Here is a 21,977-nt window from a genome sequence, read left to right as displayed (position 1 = left end):
ATCACCTACTCTGTCAGCGAACATTTTGACCCAACGTTTCAATATTATTTGGATCCCGTTTTATCCATTATTGATTAATAAACACATGGGTGACAAACAACAATGATTTTGTGTGTCCAAATGTACCTAAACTCTCCCACCGTCAATTTGTTCTTGATCTACTACATGGTTTTTTTGTATTCGATTTTGGTGACAATTAGGCCTAAAAGGAAGACTAGTCGACAAGGAATGTCATACATTTCAAACAAAGATTGGAGGCACAGACAGGTTAGTTTTCCTTCACAAGAGTAACCTGTTCTGCATAGGGGAGTGACAAGGAGGAGACAACTCACTACTGTCATATCCAAGAGAGAGAGCGACCTGCACGCAGTTTTGATCGGTGACGTGCATAGGCGTCTTCGACAATAGCATACGAGTTTCAGCCTGCATCCGTAATCAAAAGAAACGCCGATTCTCTTCGGGAACAGGTGAGTTTGCCGTAAATGTTTTTTTTTTGTAACTTTTGGTGATATATTCATCTGTAATTTACCATGTAGGTCTACCAAATTACATTTGTTCTTGGATTTTCAATCATGTGGTGAATTTTAGATAAATGTTTATTTTATCACAAGAGAGTAGGCTACCATTGCGGGCATGATTGAAGTTGAACTGGATCGTGTACATATTTTATTCTGTAGAATTACATTCTAAAATGTCCCTCGACTGTGTTGATATTTGGGGCGTTTGCTTTACACACAGATAATTATTTCCTACGATTTACAAACTGAGGTGTAATTTTTTTTTTTTTCAATGACCTTTTTCCCCTTCATTCATCAGGTTATTTTTATTGCAATCTAATTCAATTCAAATAATGACATTGTTTTATGATTTTTATTTTTCCCCAACATTAAAAAATATCAGGGAAATTCATTCTAAGTATAGCCTATAGTATACAACTATTGTATAACGGCACCCAACTCCAGCCTGTTATAATACCAAGCAATTCTGTAGGTCAGGATTATCCATTGATCATGACTCTGTTATTACATTACACACAAATCATTGGACAAAGGCATTTTCTGTAAAGGGAGTTTTGTTAAGAGCCCGGACGCTCAATCTAAACATTAACACGCGTCACTTGCAGTACGGTTTTGGAACCATAAGAACCATTTCTTTCATAGCAGCAATACATTCTTTTCGAAAGACAAAAGGTTAAATTGATACACATCTTGCTAGGGTTAGTGTTTCTGTTTCGACACCGCCATATTAACATGTTACAGCGCTTGTTTACGGAAAACAGATAGACAGAGTGGACTACCTGTGCTAATTAGCCATCTGCGTCTCCGAACACCTGTGTGTAAACGGAAGACGGATGCCACTAACGTGTTGTCACTGAAAAACACTGTCGGTTGCAACTGCGTTAAAACCAATTAGAACAATGTACATTAAGTGTCTATTTCGCATTTATTTTTGATTTGCTATGAAAGTCAGCAGTAGCAGTAGCAGTAGTAGTAGTAGTACACATTTAGAAAGGCCGCCTCCTACATCCCAGGGTTTAGACGATGTTTCTTTAGGAAAAGGTGAAAGATAATATTTGGGGTGTCCTGATCTCGATTTTAAAAAAGCAATGTACTGTTAAACCACTTTTTCTTTGGAAATTAATGGTAAAATACTGTACCTAATTTACAGGTAACTGGCTGCCAATAACCGTTAAAACAACATGATTATTTTTTACAGTGTACTGTTTTTGTTGTGGTTGCTAACGTGATTTTTATTTTATTTTTAAATTAGTGCAGCAGCGACTGGATAGGGTGAAGAGTTGAGACCTAGGAGGACCAGAGGATCCCAGTATGCCCTCTCACAACAAACGCACCTCTCCTTCCTACCATCCCGGCAGCAGACGGTAAGTCCTCCCTCTCTCATCCTATGTACTCATCCCACACAACTCCTCACCCATCTATCTACACTCGTTCTATGTCCTCATCCCATCTCACTCTTCTCCCACCTCACTTACCTCATACCCATCCCTCCACATTAATATACTCAACCCACCTGTCGTTCTCCATCAGATCATTCATACCAGCCTACTCTTCCACCCCACCCTCCCCTACAACCAACCCAACTCTGCAAATTAATAGGAGTAATATGTCCACCCCTCTAACATCTCATCGCTCTCCTCCTCTTCTTCTCTGTCCTCCCCTTCCTACCCCCCCCCCCCCATTTTTCTCCAGGCATGAACACAGGCACAAGCATAGCGAGCATGTCTCCAACCCAGCCTACTCTTTCTACCCAGACGAGGAGCTCTTCCACTTCTACCGCTGGACCTCTCCTCCAGGGGTGATGAAGATCATCTCCATCATCATCATCATCATGTGTGTAGCGGTCTTCGCCTGCGTGGCGTCTACGCTCGCCTGGGACTACGACATGAGCACGATGGGAATGGGCGGCGGCGTCGGCGCCGGGATGGGGATCGGAGGCGCCGGAGGATATGGTGGGAGCTATGGCAGTAGTTACGGCGGTGGCTCCTCCTACGGCAGCGGTATCGGTGGAGGCTCGTCCTACGGCGGAGGTAGCTACGGAAGCGGGACCCAGACTGACCCGCTGGCGGGGAAGGGCTTCATCATTGCCATAGCAGCCATCACCTTCATCGCCGTGCTCATCATCTTCATACTAGTGGTGTCGCGGCAGAACGCGTCCCGCTCGCCAAAGTTCTACCTGGGGACCATCATCGTGTCTGCCATCTTGGCAATACTAATGATCATCGCTACTATAGTCTACCTGGTGGCAGTGAACCCCACAGCCCAGTCCTCAGGGTCTGTCTACTACAACCAGATCATACAGCTGTGTTCCCAGTACCAGAATCAGAACCAAGCCCAGGGCATCTTCATCAACCAGTACCTCTACCATTACTGCGTGGTGGAACCTCAGGAGGTAGGTACCATCTTCATCAACCAGTACCTCTGCCATTACTGCGTGATGGAACCTCAGGAGGGGGTCATTAAGTGCTGCATCTCTGCTAGCCTTTGGGACATTTTCCTGCAGTCTCTGTTAGGGATCCAGCAGGTGCTCCTGTCAGATTGTGTCAGAGATGTGCTTAGAGAGAGCTAGAGACTCCTTATGGCCGATACCTCGTTTCAAAGTAAAGCGGTTTGATTACACCACGTTCTTGCCCTTTCCTCACCAGTCTCAAGCTGTATTCCATTTTATCACTCTGTAGTCTACAGTCACGTACATTTCTTGCCCTCGGTGCACAATTCAATACAATTTGTATATTTCTTGGTACATATTACAATGAGTTAAAATAACAAACTTCCTCCTCCTTCACCCTGGTGCATTATCCCTCTTCCTGTGTGGAACATGCTAACCCACTGACCCTACTCTCTGTCCCAGGTCATAGCCATCTTGTTTACAATGTCTCTCTCCCCGTCTCTCTTTAGGTCATAGCCATCTTGTTTACAATGTCTCTCTCCCCGTCTCTCTTTAGGTCATAGCCATCTTGTTTACAATGTCTCTCTCCCCGTCTCTCTTTAGGTCATAGCCATCTTGTTTACAATGTGTCTCTCCCCGTCTCTCTTTAGGTCATAGCCATCTTGTTTACAATGTGTCTCTCTCCCCGTCTCTCTTTAGGTCATAGCCATCTTGTTTACAATGTGTCTCTCTCCCCGTCTCTCTTTAGGTCATAGCCATCTTGTTTACAATGTCTCTCTCCCCGTCTCTCTTTAGGTCATAGCCATCTTGTTTACAATGTCTCTCTCCCCGTCTCTCTTTAGGTCATAGCCATCTTGTTTACAATGTCTCTCTCCCCGTCTCTCTTTAGGTCATAGCCATCTTGTTTACAATGTCTCTCTCCCCGTCTCTCTTTAGGTCATAGCCATCTTGTTTACAATGTCTCTCTCCCCGTCTCTCTTTAGGTCATAGCCATCTTGTTTACAATGTCTCTCTCCCCGTCTCTCTTTAGGTCATAGCCATCTTGTTTACAATGTCTCTCTCCCCGTCTCTCTTTAGGTCATAGCCATCTTGTTTACAATGTCTCTCTCCCCGTCTCTCTTTAGGTCATAGCCATCTTGTTTACAATGTCTCTCTCCCCGTTTCTCTTTAGGTCATAGCCATCTTGTTTACAATGTCTCTCTCCCCGTCTCTCTTTAGGTCATAGCCATCTTGTTTACAATGTCTCTCTCCCCGTCTCTCTTTAGGTCATAGCCATCTTGTTTACAATGTGTCTCTCTCCCCGTCTCTCTTTAGGTCATAGCCATCTTGTTTACAATGTGTCTCTCTCCCCGTCTCTCTTTAGGTCATAGCCATCATGTTTACAATGTGTCTCTCTCCCCGTCTCTCTTTAGGTCATAGCCATCATGTTTACAATGTCTCTCTCCCCGTCTCTCTTTAGGTCATAGCCATCTTGTTTACAATGTCTCTCCCCGTCTCTCTTTAGGTCATAGCCATCATCCTGGGAATCTTGGTATTTGTGGGTCTGATCATCCTGCTGGTGTTTGCTGTGAAGACGCGTCAGAAGATCAGGCGCTGGGGCCCAGACAGAATCCTCTGGGAGGAGGCCAAGGTTACCAGCAACAGCCTGCGCACACACACCATCGGAGAGTGGGTGAGTGTGAGTGTGTGTGTTTCCAGATAGGGGATGTTTACAGAGGTGTCTGTGCTGTTAAAACAAGGACAGGGACTGACTGTAAAGTCCATGTAATCTGTGATGATTTGATGTACATAAAACATTTAACTACCCCCATGGTTACCATGGAAACTGGTATGTACATCCACGGCTAATTGTGTGTGTGACATGACAAACATTCAACGGAATTCGCTCTCACAGTGACAGTATAGAGTAATTTAACACTACAGTGCCTTCAGAAAGTATTCACACGACTTGACTTTTTCCACATTTTGTTGTGTTACAGCCTGAATTTATAATGGATTCAATTGTGATTTTTTTTGGTCACTGGACTACACACAATACCCCATAATGTCAAAGTGGAATCATTGTTTTACAAATTAATTAAATTAAAAAGCAAAAATGTCTTGAGTTAATAAGTATTTAACCTCTTTGTTATGGCAAGTCTAAATAAGTTCAGGAGTACAAATGTGCTTACAAGTCACATAATAAGTTGCATGGACTCACTCTGGGAGCAATAATCGTGTTTAACATGATTTATGAATGACTACCTAATTTCTGTACCTCCACACATACAATTACCTGAAAGGTCCCTCAGTCGAGCAGTGAATTTCAAACACAGATTCAACCACAAAGACCAGGGAGGTTTTCCAATGCCTCACAAAGAAGGGCACCTATTGGTAGATGGGTAAAAATTAAAAAAGCAGACATTGAATATCCCTTTGAGCATGGTGAAGTTATTATTACACTTTGGATGGTGTATCAATACAGCCAGTCAGTACAAAGATACAGGCGTCCTTCCTAACTCAGTTGCCGGTTAGTAAGGAAACCACTCAGGGATTTCACAATGAGGCCAATGGTGACTATAAAACAGTTACAGAGTTTAATGGCTGTGATGGGAGAACTGAGGATGGATCAACAACATTGTAGTTATTCCACAATACTAAGCTAAATGGCGGCGTGAAAAGAAGGAAGCCTGTAAAGAATACAAATACTCCAAAACATGTATCCTGTTTTCATGAGGCACTAAAGTATAACTGCAAAAAATGTGGCGAAGAAATTATCACAATGTACTTAATACAAAGCATTATGTTTGGGGCAAATCCAACACATCACTGAGTACCACTATTCATATTTGGTGGTGGCTGCATCATGTTATGGGTATGTTTGTCATCGGCAAGGACTAGGTAGTTTATTAGGATAAAAATAAATGAAATAGAGCTAAGCACTGGCAAAATCCTAGAGGAAAATCTGGTTGTCTGCTTTCCACCAGACACTGGGAGACCCATTCACTTTTCAGCAGGACAATAACCTAAAACACCAGGCCAGATATACACTGGAGTTGGTTACCAAGACGACTCTGAATGTTCCTGAGTGGCCTAGTTACAGTTTTGACTTAAATCTGCTTGAAAATCTATGGCACGACTTGAAAGTGGCTGTCTAGCAATGATCAATAACCAACTTGAAAGAACTTCTAGAATTTTTTTAAAGAATAATGTGCAGATATTGTACAATCCAGGTGTGCAAATCTCTTAGACTTTTCCAGATAGACTCACAGCTGTATTCGCTGCCAAAGGTGATTCTAACATGTATTGACTCAGGGGGTTGAATACTTACGTAATCAAGCGATATTAGTGTTTTGTTTTTCATCAATATTTTACAAATGTTATAATTTTTCTTCCACTTTGACATGAGTATTTTGTGTAGATCGTTGACAAAAAAAAAAAAAAGAATATTCAATCCCTTTTAATCCCACCTTTTGTAACACAACAAAATGTTGAAAAGGTCCAGGTGTATGAATACTTTCTGATGGCACTGTATCTGTGCTACAGGGCCAGTGTTCAAAGCGTTTTGGGAGAAGTAGACGAGTGCTGATCTGGGCTCAGGTCCCCCTCCCCCCCAGGCTGTCCGTGTGTGTTTATCTAAGCAGACAGTCACAGCAGAAGCATAGCTTTCACCACAGCTGCTTAAGGATACGTGTGTGGTGTGTCAGGTGCAGAGGGAGGTGAGGAGAGTTTCATGTCCAGTTTCTGGGAGTGGCTTCCCAAGGCACTCGTCTCATTTGTAGTGATGTCTTGCTATGTCATTGTAAAGAGTTGGTTGTTACAGAGTGACTGCCCCTAAAAAGCAACTTCTCGTTTTGAAAATGGCCTATGTAGCATCGATATGAGTCAGGTATTTTCCACTCCGTGTGTGTGTGTATATATATATATATATATATATATATATATATATATATATATATATATATATATATATAGCCATGTTATTTTTATTAATTATTCACTGTTTCTATTTATTCCTTGTCACAATATAATTTAAAAAAAAGTCTTATCTTTAACTCTGCATTGTTGGAAAAGGACCCATCAGTAAGCATTTCACTGTTAGTCTACACCTGTTGTCTACGAAACATGTGACAAATACAATTTCATATGAACCATTGATTCTAGTGTAAATAGGATAATTTTGGTCGTAAAGTAAGTCAGGGATTTGCGTGATGATGGGAAACAATGGTATGTCACAGAATGAAGGGTACCGCAACAGTTGCCAGTGGGTTGGGTTTATGCCCACAGATGGCAGCACCCAAGTAATCATCAATTCGGAACAATCGTAAATGCCCCATGGTCAATTTGGTTTGGCATTCGATATCCGTATGGGGCTAGTTGGGGACCATCAGTAAATTTACACAATGTACATGGGATAATATTTTTAAAAGGTTAATAGCAAAACATTTCAATGACTTAATGTCAAACCAACTTTAATGAGACAACTAAAAGATGTGCAACAAGAAAATATTGTCCCGTTTTACATTTGTTCTTTATTGACGGTCCCGAACACACCCCCAGAGATGAGCTATCCAAAGTCAAAACAACTTGGCCACGGTCGCAAACCAGCCAGCTGAATCTAATTGGCTAAATGATTTGGCTAACTCTTCCCAACTGCGAACATGCATAAGAGACACCCACATCAAGCTACACCCCGAAACCAACTCAAGTTTAAATTCAGTCAATGCAGCTAGCATTTCTTAATGAATCAAATCTAAAACGAAGTGCAGTCGCCCTCTAAAATAACATTCTAAAGGAAAGGTGCTTTTCATGTTTCAAAATGGACAAAGCATTGTTTTTATTAAAGCTGGAAACTTGACAGACATGGGTTGCGCATATTTAATGTTTTGACTGATTGGCTATAAGCTGTTGTCCCAGGGTTTCTTCCCGTCTCTAGTTGTGATAGTATCTGTGGTGTTTGGGCTGTGGAGGATGGAGTGAGAAGTGGAGAAACCGGTCGGTGCTGAGTGGGAGTGCTCAGACTGCCACACCATTTTACCTCACAGCGACAACAATAATGGCACACTGTCTGTGCTACAGGGCCAGTGTTCAAAGCGTTTTGGGAGAAGTAGTCGAGTGCTGATCTGGGCTCAGGTCCCCCTCCCCCCGTCCGTCCGAGTGTGTTTATCTAAGCAGACAGTCACAGCAGAAGCATAGCTTTCACCACAGGTGCTTTAGGACAGATGAGGTGGACAGGTGTGTGTTGTGTCAGGTGCAGAGGGAGGTGGGGAGAGTTTCATGTCCAGTTTCTGGGAGTTGCCTCCCAAGGCACTCGTCTCATTTGTAGCGATGTCATGGTGAAGAATTGGTTCTTAAAATAGCATTCTGATCATGTAGTACAAGGAGCAGTTGTGATTGGCTAGGAGGTGCTGTCCTAGTGTTCCTCCCTGTCTCTCGTTGTGATCATATCATCTGTGTTATTTAGGCTGTGAGGGATGGAGGGGGAAGTGGAGGAACTGGTCGGTCCCAGATGAGAACGCTCAGTCAACCACACTATTTACCTCACAGCGACAACCACACCTCTGAGTAATATGTGAGAGGGAGGGAACCTTAAGGCAACCTCCAGGCAACCATACAAACAAAACCACTTCAGTCAGCAACCCTAAAGTTATTGGATTCACAAAGATTCAGATTCAATGTGTTATTGGATTCACAAAAGATTCAGATTCAATGTGTTATTGCTATATCGACTTAATAGACTTGGTGCAGCTATAAAACTAGGCAAACTGCACATACATGGGCTACAGCCATACCTGGTAGCCTAGGCATAGAGTAAACACGAGACACTGTTCAACACCATGCTATATGTCTTTAATGAAGACAATCTGGTACTGTAGTTGTCAGGCCATCGACGTTGAACTAAAGACTGGTTTGGTTGGATCATAACTCTGATCGCAAAGGTTTCTTCAGTCGACAAGTTGGTTCATCATTGACATGCTTTAAAGGCTTTGCCTGAAATTATGAGGAGAAGATGTTTATTCAGGAATTTCAAAAACATAATGCTTACATTGATGATTTGCATAATGTTTTCTGGTAATTGTGTTTATACCTCTGTTCCTGAATGCAGTTCACCAAACTGTAGGATTGGAGTGCTCTTGAGTCTTTTGTTGTTACCAACCTGTGGTGTATTATTTAAACACATGCTGTGTGTAGGTTTTACATTAGTGGCTGTTTGTTGCCCTCTGTCTCAATATGACTCTTGACCTCCTCCTGTATTGAATTCAATTGAATAAACTTTATTGATCCCTGTCTATTCCTGTAGGTGAATAACGTGTCTGGTCAGCCGGACACTCTGGTGAATGAATACAACGACAAGGTGGGGGGCTCCAGGAACTTCCTGGACCAGCTGCCAGACCACAGACCTCTGTATCTGCCTGGGTAAGGTCACCTACACACTCAGATTTTCGCAGTGTCAAAAACTGAGCCAGAGAAATGTATTTCAGTGAGAACCTGAAGTTGGTGAGGGGCGACCCCATGAGTATGAGCTGGAACAATGCTCTGTTGCACATTTGAATTAAACTTTTTTTTTAAGAATCTGTGGTCAGCTAATCCTAACCATAACCATTAGTGGGGGAAGACCCAAAGCTGACCTTGCCTGTCCACAGGCATCTTCATCATTCTCACTTGGGAGGAGAACCATTTTGTTTCCTTGGCGAAAGTTAAAAGGGCTATGTTTGTTTTGGGTTGTTTCACCCGCATGTTTTCACCTGGCAAAGAGAAAGTATTTCCTAAACACAAAGAAGTATTACCCAAGACATTATTTTGGCAAGGGAAGGCCATTAAGCTATTTGTTATAAGATGCTTAGATAAATGGAGAAGCATGTCAAATCACCTTTTTCCACCATCAATGGTGGTCTGCCACCCCAATATACTCAGTGTATTTACCATGCCAAATGAACTCATGACGTAATCATGAATTATCTCGTTCCATTTGTCACGTTAGAACTGTCAATAATAAAGTATATTTCCTGGTTGAATGCTGGGGCTTTTTATGCACTTACCAGAAGTTGGTAGAATGTTGGGAATGTGTTCTTTGGCTCAATCTTGTCGCTGAATGATTTGAGGTTTTGTGTGACGCCGTCATCCTGACATCACTCGATCAGGACGAGCTGGTTTCAGAGAAAAACAAACACTTCTGTTATGAGAAGACAGATTCTAGTGCTACAATCCTCTAATACACAGTTTTACTGATTCCATTCAAATTGAGTTCATTAGAATAATTGTGATGATATTTAGGTTATATGCAACAAGGTGTATTATTGAATAATAACGTTTTTTTTTTTTTTTTTCAGGAGCTCAGACATAACTAGTTCGTTGGGAGGACTGAAGAGCAAGCTGAGGGACTACGACACTGGTGCAGAATCGGGAGGAGAGGATCTGGACGAGATCGACTTTAACACGTGAGTGGAGGGGACGACTGGTGGAATGAAAGTTGCCTGCTTTCAGATCTGTTTTGTAAAGTATAGCCAAATCCTGAACAGTTTAGCCTGATCCCAGATCTGTTAAGTATGGCAGAATGACAGTAGTATCAGGATCTGTATTTAACAAACAGATTTGGGATCAGGCTAAAATGACAGTAGAATCAGGGTCTGAACGAGATCCTAATAAACTGCATTCAATCAAGTAGATTGTAGCATTATTATAGATGTGGGATAGGAGTAATAATATATTCCCCAAACAGGTGTATAGCAGACATGGGCTGGAAATAATTTTATTTTTGTACTTTATTAGAAAATATCAACTTTTTAAATTTTTACATTTACATTTAAGTCATTTAGCAGACGCTCTTATCCAGAGCGACTTACAAGTTGGATACAAAGTAGTCAAAATACTCAAAGTAGTCAAATATTTATATGGCGTTTGAACGAAAAGGCAACTAGTTTCTTTAATATTTAAATACAGGTCTCAGACGAGAGGCTAACACGACCAAGAGGGTCGAGAAAGACTGTCATAGGACAGAAACAGGAAGTCATGCATCTATAAGTGGGGTTAAAAGAACAGTAAAAAGACACTCTCTCTCTCCACGGCACCGTTGTCTGCCAAAGCAAATGGAAAATAAAAAGAGTGGTCACTTTATTGCAAAGTGACCACATTTCCTGGCTCGGTACGGGAGATTAAAGTTATGTTTGATAAAGTTCTATATAATATACTGTGCCTTCAGAAAGTATTCATACCCTTTTACATTTTGTCGGGTTACAGCCTGAATTCAAAATGGATTAAATATATTTTTTCTCTCCTCTACATAAAATACACCATAATGACGAAGTGGAAACATGTTTTTAGAAATGTTTGCAAATGTATTAAATTAAATACATATCTAGTTTACATAAGTATTCAGACCCCTGAGTCAATGGGGCTCCTGAGTGGCGCAGCGGTCTAAGGCACTGCATCTCAGTGCAAGCATCTCACTGCAGTCCCTGGTTTGAATCCAGACTGCATCACATCCAGCTGTGATTGGGAGTTCCATAGGGCGGCACACCATTGGCCCAGCATCGTCCGGGTTTGGCCGCCATTGTAAATAAGAATGTGTTCTTAACTGACTTGCCTAGTTAAATAAAGGTTAAATACATTTTTTTAAACAGATCATATTTGAATATATACAAATTTAGATTTATTTGATGAACCAAAAACTACAACAGTTTTTTGAATTAGTCTAAATATATTTAGTCTAAATATATTACTAGTCTAAATATAGATCATTAGCATATGGTTCAGAGGGCTCTCAGATATGAATTTTAATGAGGGACATGGAATCACATCAACATTAGAGTAGACCACTTTTGCAGCGTCAAAATGACTAACAAATATATGTTCATAATGAGTGAGACATAAGATAATACAGTAACACTTCACATCATGTTCTGGTACACGTGTTGTAACTCTGATCATTACAATAGCAACATGGTTGTTTCATAGGACTTTGTAAATTGCTTTATATTTGCATAACGATGGAGTTCTTACATGTGTGGAATAAGGAACGTCAGCTCAAACTCTCAGCTCATTGATATGCAATTACCAAAGTATCATGTCACAACATGCTAATAAAATGTAGTTTTAATACACATGCACGAGGGCAGTTAAGTGTTACCGAGAATGCTAACAGTAACAAAATATAGCTATTAAGTGTCGAAAGGAAAATAAATATCCAAAAACTGCCTTCTTGAATCAACTACAGCCAAGGTAGTTGGAAAATCATGTTCGTTTTTTATTTGGAGTAAACTATCCCTTTAAATATGGTTAACTGAGTGTTTGAAACAAGAACACGTGCCCTCCGATGGACAAAGACGTTCAAAGTTGTTTTTGCTAAGCGTCCAACTGTTTGGAAATGGCTTTGAATTACTCTGCAGTATTTATTCAGCTATCAACAAAATGTATTGCAGCTTTCAACCTTTTTCAGTGGCACGTTGAAAGAGTCATACAGTAGTTGAGCGTCACAACTTATTTATACTTCTCTGTACAGAATATCATTGGTTTGACTTGACTATGGACTGTCAGGAGAATGGATAGTTACAGAATGTTCAGAGCAAATTAAGTTTACTTCCAAAACGCTATATTGTATATCCATTTTCAGAATTTTTGGTAAATTCACTTTTGTTGTTTAAATAACTTAGATTGGTGTGTTTTTGTGCCATTTCTAATCATGGAATGGGGTTGTTCAATGACAGACATGTATTTGTTTGAAATATATCACTTGATGGTTTCATTTTAGAGAGACATTCATGTTGATGCAAAACGCTATATATCCACTTCCCTCTCAGAGAAACACGTAGTACTGCTAGGTTTCTCACTCAAATGTAACTCGTTTTTTTAAAGAACTGTACAAATTATACATTGGTGACATATCGTAAAAAAAAAAATATATCAATATAGTAATGAGATCTGTATGTTAAATATTTACATTTGACATTTTTATTAATTTAGCAGATGCTCTTATCCAGCGCGACTTACAGTTAGTGCATTCCTCTTAATACTGTAGCTCAGTGAGACAACCACAGATCAGTCGAATCCACAGGATACAAACATTCCATTTCAGCTAAACAATGGATATATAACGTTTTTGCAACAACCAATTTTAAAACACATCTATGAATTAAAAATCAGAACGGCAATATTTAACACACACATAAGCAATCATTTCTGATGAAAAAAAATGAAATTGGTGTGTGTATATAGCGTTTTGATACGAAACTTCTAATATGATTGATATATTGAAATAGTATGTACTATTTAGGAAATACTATTAGTTGAAGGCAGCCAATCCAATAGTTTCAGAAAAGTAGTCCCTTCCTAAGATCTGTATTCAAATCATTTTAAAAAGTCATATTTTTGGGGGATCTGTATTCAAATAGTTGTAGTAACCTCAAGTTACAATTTGTTCCCCTGGAAAAAGTTACTTTCCACAAAGCAGAGTTAAACATTGTTATCCCAGGTCTGTAGTTAACTAGAGTTGTCCCAGGTCTGGGGTTAAAACTAGAGTTGTCCCGGGTCTGGGGTTAAAACTAGAGTTGTCCCAGGTCTGGGGTTAAAACTAGAGTTGTCCCAGGTCTGGGGTTAAAACTAGAGTTGTCCCAGGTCTGGGGTTAAAATTAGAGTTGTCCCAGGTCTGGGGTTAAAACTAGAGTTGTCTGGGGTTAAAACTAGAGTTGTCCCAGGTCTGGGGTTAAAATTAGAGTTGTCCCAGGTCTGGGGTTAAAACTAGAGTTGTCCCAGGTCTGGGGTTAAAACTAGAGTTGTCCCAGGTCTGGGGTTAAAACTAGAGTTGTCCCAGGTCTGGAGTTAAAACTAGAGTTGTCCCAGGTCTGGGGTTCAAATTAGAGTTGTCCCAGGTCTGGGGTTAAAACTAGAGTTGTCCCAGGTCTGGGGTTCAAATTAGAGTTGTCCCAGGTCTGGGGTTCAAATTAGAGTTGTCTGGGGTTCAAATTAGAGTTGTCCCGGGTCTGGGGTTCAAATTAGAGTTGTCTGGGGTTCAAATTAGAGTTGTCCCGGGTCTGGGGTTAAAACTAGAGTTGTCCCGGGTCTGGGGTTAAAACTAGAGTTGTCCCAGGTCTGGTGTATAGAACTTTTGGAAGGGGGTTTTAGAGGTATTTGTGGGTAGAAAGTTATAGACATCAACTTGAGTTTCCTTTTCACTCTCTGTTATCTTTGATAGATGGAATCTCACTAAGGGAAGGGGTATAATACTGTGTATATATATACAGTGGGGAGAACAATTATTTGATACACTGCCGATTTTGCAGGTTTTCCTACTTACAAAGCATGTAGAGGTCTGTAATTTTTATCATAGGTACACTTCAACTGTGAGAGACGGAATCTAAAACAAAAATCCAGAAAATCACATTGTATGATTTTTAAGTAATTCATTTGCATTTTATTGCATGACATAAGTATTTGATCACCTACCAACCAGTAAGAATTCCGGCTCTCACAGACCTGTTAGTTTTTCTTTAAGAAGCCCTCCTGTTCTCCACTCATTACCTGTATTAACTGCACCTGTTTGAACTCGTTACCTGTATAAAAGACACCTGTCCACACACTCAATCAAACAGACTCCAACCTCTCCACAATGGCCAAGACCAGAGAGCTGTGTAAGGACATCAGGGATAAAATTGTAGACCTGCACAAGGCTGGGATGGGCTACAGGACAATAGGCAAGCAGCTTGGTGAGAAGGCAACAACTGTTGGCGCAATTATTAGAAAATAGAAGAAAATAGAAGAAGTTCAAGATGATGGTCAATCACCCTCGGTCTTGGGCTCCATGCAAGATCTCACCTCGTGGGGCATCAATGATCATGAGGAAGGTGAGGGATCAGCCCAAAACTACACGGCAGGACCTGGTCAATGACCTGAAGAGAGCTGGGACCACAGTCTCAAAGAAAACCATTAGTAACACACTACGCCGTCATGGATTAAAATCCTGCAGCGCACACAAGATCCCCCTGCTCAAGCAGGCGCATGTCCAGGCCCGTCTGAAGTTTGCCAATGACCATCTGGATGATCCAGAGGAGGAATGGGAGAAGGTCATGTGGTCTGATGATTCAAAAATAGAGCTTTTTGGTCTAAACTCCACTCGCCGTGTTTGGAGGAAGAAGAAGGATGAGTACAACCCCAAGAACACCATCCCAACCGTGAAGCATGGAGGTGGAAACATCATTCTTTGGGGATGCCTTTCTGCAAAGGGGACAGGACGACTGCACCGTATTGAGGGGAGGATGGATGGGGCCATGTATCGCGAGATCTTGGCCAACAACCTCCTTCCCTCAGTAAGAGCATTGATGATGGGTCGTGGCTGGGTCTTCCAGCATGACAACGACCCGAAACACACAGCCAGGGCAACTAAGGAGTGGCTCCGTAAGAAGTATCTCAAGGTCCTGGAGTGGCCTAGCCAGTCTCCAGACCTGAACCCAATAGAAAATCTTTGGAGGGAGCTGAAAGTCCGTATTGCCCAGCGACAGCCCCGAAACCTGAAGGATCTGGAGAAGGTCTGTATGGAGGAGTGGGCCAAAATCCCTGCTGCAGTGTGTGCAAACCTGGTCAAGAACTACAGGAAACGTATGATCTCTGTAATTGCAAACAAAGGATTCTGTACCAAATATTAAGTTCTGCTTTTCTGATGTATCAAATACTTATGTCATGCAATAAAATGCTAATTAATTACTTAAAAATCATACAATGTGATTTTCGGGATTTTTGTTTTAGATTCCGTCTCTCACAGTTGAAGTGTACCTATGATAAAAATTACAGACCTCTACATGCTTTGTAAGTAGGAAAATCTGCAAAATCAGCAGTGTATCAAATACTTGTTCTCCCCACTGTATATCTAAAACTCACTCTATCCATCCTGTCTGTCAGCGAGTTCTCTGCCATCATGAATGAGCAGGAGCGTCTGGACTACAAGAGGGAGTTTGACCGGGACCATCTGGAGTACAAAGAGCTGCAGGCTGAGCTGGATGACCTCAACATGGGCCTGGCTGACCTGGACAAGGAACTGGACAGACAGCCAGAGGGCAGCCCACAGTTCCTGGTGAGGACTTTAGAGACACTATATAAATGTTATACACTGCTCAAAAAAATAAAGGGAACACTAAAATAACACATCCTAGATCTGAATGAATGAAATATTCTTATTAAATACTTTTTTCTTTACATAGTTGAATGTGCTGACAACAAAATCACACAAATGATCAATGTAAATCAAATTTATCAACCCATGGAGGTCTGGATTTGGAGTCACACTCAAAATTAAAGTGGAAAACCACACTACAGGCTGATCCAACTTTGATGTAATGTCCTTAAAACAAGTAAAAATGAGGCTCAGTAGTGTGTGTGGCCTCCACGTACCTGTATGACCTCCCTACAACGCCTGAGCATGCTCCTGATGAGGTGGCGGATGGTCTCCTGAGGGATCTCCTCCCAGACCTGGACTAAAGCATCTGCCAACTCCTGGACAGTCTGTGGTACAACGTGGCGTTGGTGGATGGAGCGAGACATGATGTCCCAGATGTGCTCAATTGGATTCAGGTCTGGGGAACGGGCGGGCCAGTCCATAGCATCAATGCCTTCCTCTTACAGGAACTGCTGACACACTCCAGCCACATGAGGTCTAGCATTGTCTTGCATTAGGAGGAACCCAGGGCCAACCGCACCAGCATATGGTCTCACAAGGGGTCTGAGGATCTCATCTCGGTACCTAATGGCAGTCAGGCTACCTCTGGCGAGCACATGGAGGGCTGTGCGGCCCCCCAAAGAAATGCCACCCCACACCATGACTGACCCACCGCCAAACCGGTCATGCTGGAGGATATTGCAGGCAGCAGAACGTTCTCCACGGCGTCTCCAGACTCTGTCACGTCTGTCACATGTGCTCATGTGCTCAGTGTGAACCTGCTTTCATCTGTGAAGAGCACAGGGCGCCAGTGGCGAATTTGACAATCTTGGTGTTCTCTGGCAAATGCCAAACGTCCTGCACGGTGTAAGCACAACCCCCACCTGTGGACGTCGGGCCCTCATACCACCCTCATGGAGTCTGTTTCTGACCGTTTGAGCAGACACATGCACATCTGTGGCCTGCTGGAGGTCATTTTGCAGGGCTCTGGCAGTGCTCCATCTGCTCCTCCTTGCACAAAGGCGGAGGTAGCGGTCCTGCTGCTGGGTTGTTGCCCTCCTACGGCCTCCTCCACGTCTCCTGATGTACTGGCCTGTCTCCTGGTAGCGCCTCCATGCTCTGGACACTACGCTGACAGACACAGCAAACCTTCTTGCCACAGCTCGCATTGATGTGCCATCCTGGATGAGCTGCACTACCTGAGCCACTTGTGTGGGTTGTAGACTCCGTCTCATGCTACCACTAGAGTGAAAGCACCGCCAGCATTCAAAAGTGACCAAAACATCAGCCAGGAAGCATAGGAACTGAGAAGTGGTCTGTGGTCTGTGGTCACCACCTGCAGAACCACTCCTTTATTGGGGGTGTCTTGCTAATTGCCTATAATTTCCACCTTTTGTCTATTCCATTTGCACAACAGCATGTGAAATTTATTGTCAATCAGTGTTGCTTCCTAAGTGGACAGTTTGATTTCACAGAAGTGTGATTGACTTGGAGTTACATTGTGTTGTTTAAGTGTTCCCTTTAATTTTTTGAGCAGTGTATTTAATGTTCTATTAACGTGTGTGAGTTAATAGCTATGTTTCCATTAACTTGTCCAGTGATTTATTTATTTTTTGACGACATTTAGAAAAGTTTTGCATAGAAAATAGATTTAACATTTTCCTGCGATGTGCATTTCCATGTAACCAGCTTGTGTCGATTTAAAAAAACAGCTGGACATAATGACGTAACTCCTACAGTAACCAGGTTTCCAACCAACTTTTTTTTATAAGAGTACATGTCAGATAAAAAAATTGTCATGACAGGCCTGATGGAAACAGAACTGTTGTCGGTAAACTTTTCAAATGTCGACAAAACAAAATACACTTGACAAGGTGGGATCTTTTTGTCAGTAAAATGAATTATGTGAGAAATGTCGGTGGAAAGGCTTTTATGCGCAAATCTTGATATAACGATAATATTGAAGTAAATTTGGAGTCATGCGATGACATCATGTGTGTCCTCCCACTACAACTCATCGGGAAAGCATACAGTTTATTAGGCTACAGATGAAATAAATGATGAACTCCACAGGCTGATGAAAGTACAAGGTGATGAGCTTGATGCTCCTTTTCAATAAATATTGAGGGTCTCATTCTGGTGACACGATCATCGATGTTTGGCTGCCGATTGACAAATAAGAATAATCTTGCTCTTCTGTCCATAATAATCTCATCATGTGTGTTAAACTCGTTCCACGGAGGGCCCAGCTCCACCCTTGTAATTGATTGATGAAATAAGGTCACTAATTACCTGGTTGTCTAGGTCTTAATTGAAAGGAAAAAAAACAGAAACCCGCAGACACTCGGCGCTCCGTGGAATGGGTTTGACACCCGATGTAGGCCCTTTACTCAACTCAAGACCTCAAAACCAGTTCCACAGCATTTTTTCATGGTTCCCCTCTAATCAGGGACTGATTTAGACCTGGGACACCAGGTGTGTGCAATTAATTATCATCTAGAACAGAAAACCAGCAGGTTGAATACCCCTGCTCTGCTGTAGGCTATACCCACACTGTATCTGAGTTAAATGCCATGGAAACCTATTGTATTGTTTATTCGGTACATGGGAATTTAAATCACAAGGTATTTTTATGTGGACTAATATACATCATCACGCATAGTCTTATCTGTAACAAGTCATTTTGATGGAAACATCTCTGGTGGGCAAATGCACTTTAAAAAAAAAAAATGCATATTTTAGAATATTCACATGGAAACCTAGCTACTTTCACATTTTTTGGGGGGCAAATTGCGTATTAATATAAGTTGTCGACAGCCTGTATGCCATCCCACGTATTTGTTTCATGTCTCAGGTAACCCCCGTGAAAGCAAGCATGGATAGAATGCAATAATTTTTTAATATTTGCCATATTCTAATAATTCTCATGTGCCAACGTATCGCCACGTTCCGTGGTCGCCATGGTGAAACTTGCACTCCTGTATATCTGAAATAATCATATGGTGAAACTTACCAGCCAACCAAAAAGCAAGGCGAAGCAATTCAGGAATTTTTGAAAGTCAGGACAATCTTTAGCCTGCAAAGAAACAATTTTTACAGTTAAATATTTTTTTTTCAAGCAGTTAGGCATTTAGAATTTAAATGTGGAGCTTAATAGTTAAGTGTGACATCATGTGCACAGCGTACCTTAAATTATTTGGCAATCATTCATTTGTCACAAAGTTTGACAACAAAAACAATCCACCCCATCGAACAGATACAAATGTTGTTGATCTTTCAAAGATGTCTCCTATATCTGCCGTTTCCATTACACGTGTCGCAAGGATTTTGAAACATTGGTTTTGTCAACAATGAAAAAACCTGCCTATTAAGGTGACCATGATATCCTTAACACAATTTCAAAGAAACAGATAAAAAAATCTGAATCGTAATTTAAAAGGTAGACTCGGCATTACAAATGTCGAAAGTACTGTAGCATATCGGGCCGACTTCCACAATAAGAAAGTGTGACGCTAATTGTGTTTTTTTTCTTCTATCCTTAAAAACAGGATGCTATGGATAAGTACACCCAGATGAAGAATATGAAGAAGGTATGTTTGATCGTATATACAACGCGGTAGGAAATTAAGACGAGAGATTCGTAGCACAATTACTCTAAATGCAGTCTTTTATCTTTTAGGTTTGTGTAAAGAGATATGTTGGATTTCAGAGGTGTTTGAGGAAAAACATTTACCTTTTGAGTCACATTTTAGTGAGAATTTGATTCAACCAACCCCAACCACAGTAGGTTTCAACATGTTTAAAAAAAAAAAAAAAGTTAACCTCCACTTCTCTCCACAGTCCTCAGACTATCAGCTGAAGAAGAAGAGGTGCAAGCATCTGAAGGCCAAGCTGTCGCACATCAAGAGGAAGGTCAGCGAGTATGACCGCAGACGCTGAACCCTGACCACTAACCCCAGTCCAGAGCAGACTCCACCCTTGTCTGTCCAGGAAACTGGCCCCAAAAGAAAGAAGACCATAATGGGAGAGGGACCCAGAGAAGGCATTTTTTCAATGTGAAGTCATATGAACTGTTTTTAAGAGGGAGAATTCTCTGAATGTCTAATAATGTTTTATTTTTTAATTAAAGTTAGATTGATGTTGAGCCCCCCCCCCCACATCCCCAGGATTCTACCCATAGCCGCAGGAAGTAGGGGTGCTAAGAGTGCTGCCGCACCCCCTGAAAAATCCTGATGATGTGGCTCAGTTGGCAGAGCATGCTGCTTGCTATGCTAGGGTTCTGGGTTTGAGGGCCAGTAAGAAAATCTGTGCACTTACTACTTACTGTAAGTTGCTCTGGATAAGAGTGTCTACTAAAATGGAAAAGGAAAGAATAGACCATTTCAGTTTTCACATAGAAATAAGTTGCAAAGTATTTCAGGAAAATGGATAACATATCAATAAAGTTTTTTTTATATTCCACAAGTATTTTAAGATGGCCTGTTTTGTACAGATAATTATCAGACTCAAGTTGCAAATGCTGGTAAACACTAAAATACATTTAGTAAAAAAAATTCTCACAAAAGCAGTGCACTGGGCCTGTATTAGCGGACCAATATATAGACACTCCATATAGACCTCCCCCCTCTGTCGTCACAGCAACCCCATCCCCAAACTACTTCCAGCGGCTATGATTCTACCTCTAATATGTGGCCTCTGCCGAGTCCACAACAATTGGATGTTCCGGTTTTGGAAAGAGCCTGTGACTCGACTTCCGCTTTTGGACATTGACAAGGTGACCAGCCATCTTAACTCCTCCTCCACATTTACTGGATTGATTGAACAGTACAGAAGAGAACCTCCCAAGACAGTTATTTTTTTATTTTGATAAACAATATTTATGGGATCTAGTTTCAGGCGTTTATTTGAAGCCTGCTACGTTAGGTTAACAGTTGGGTAATGATGGTTGGTGCAAGATGCTAAAGGTTATTAGAGCGCCCTCTAGGGTATAGATACAGGACATGACCAATGTTTTTTTTCCCCATGTTTGTACATTTTTGTTGTTTTAACACATGTTCTCATGGGATGGTCCTGTATCAAAATAAATACCCGGTGGGACCTTATGGAATTGTACACTTTTTATCAGCTTTTACTGACATCCGGGCACCAGATGTATAGTAAGCAAATTAAATATGTTTTCCGTTTTTCTTACCTAGATCTTTTTGTGAATTTCCGAAAATGTTTTGCCATTCATGTAAATTGTAATTTTCTCAGACATTTCTGTCTGTTTAGTTAAAAAAATAAATGTGAGCATTGTGATGTATTGAAGATATTCATCCTCAACAATAGTCTGACGTTAAATATTGTCCATGCAGAGATGCAGGCAAGTAAGCTACTACCATGGTGATTATGTACAATGTAGGATTTATTGTGTAAATATTATTTAATAAAAATGCACTTTATTTGCAGCTTCAAAAAAATATATTTGAATGAGATTAAAAAAATATATATATTTCACCTTTATTTAACCAGGTAGGTTAGTTGAGAACAAGTTCTCATTTACAACTGTGACCCGGCCAAGATAAAGCAAAGCAGTGTGACACAAACAACACAGAGTTACACATGGAATAAACAAGCGTACAGTCAATAACACAATAGGAAAAAAAGTCTATGTACAGTGTGCAAATGGCGTGAGGAGGTAAGGCAATAAATAGGCCATAGTAGTGAAGTAATTACAATTTAGCAAATTAACACTGGAGTGATAGATGTGCAAGTAGAAATACTGGTGTGCAAAAGAGCAGTTCTTTCCGAACTGCTATCTGGATTTGGGTGAAGGAGAAGCTGGGGAGACTTGGGCAAGTAGCTGCGGGGGGTGCGGAGCTGTTGGCCAGGGTTGGGGTAGCCAGGAGGAAAGCATGGCCAGCCGTAGCGAAATGCTTATTGAAATTCTCGATTATTGTGGATTTATCGG

The 21,977-nt window shown here is 41.3% G+C and overlaps 1 protein-coding gene across 2 annotated transcripts; it reads left to right on the top strand.

Moving 5' to 3' along the window:
• The first annotated feature begins 310 nt into the window (after positions 1–310).
• On the top strand, positions 311–21,486 carry oclnb (occludin b). 2 transcript variants are annotated; one of them, XM_071352193.1, is made up of 9 exons: positions 311–467; positions 1,771–1,882; positions 2,211–2,910; positions 4,412–4,579; positions 9,188–9,303; positions 10,218–10,325; positions 15,775–15,946; positions 19,576–19,617; positions 19,868–21,486. In XM_071352193.1, exons 2-9 carry the CDS (start codon positions 1,830–1,832, stop codon positions 19,964–19,966), a joined length of 1,458 nt encoding a protein of 485 aa, XP_071208294.1. In that variant the 5' UTR covers positions 311–467; positions 1,771–1,829; the 3' UTR covers positions 19,967–21,486. The 2 variants fall into 2 exon arrangements, with proteins under 2 accessions (XP_071208294.1, XP_071208295.1); XM_071352194.1 differs by lacking the exon at positions 311–467 and adding an exon at positions 1,367–1,668.
• The last annotated feature ends 491 nt before the right edge of the window (positions 21,487–21,977 follow it).

Source organism: Salvelinus alpinus, chromosome 19 (assembly GCF_045679555.1).
Source record: "Salvelinus alpinus chromosome 19, SLU_Salpinus.1, whole genome shotgun sequence".
In the NCBI taxonomy this organism is placed as follows: domain Eukaryota; kingdom Metazoa; phylum Chordata; class Actinopteri; order Salmoniformes; family Salmonidae; genus Salvelinus; species Salvelinus alpinus.
This window is presented reverse-complemented; position numbering and strand designations above follow the sequence as displayed.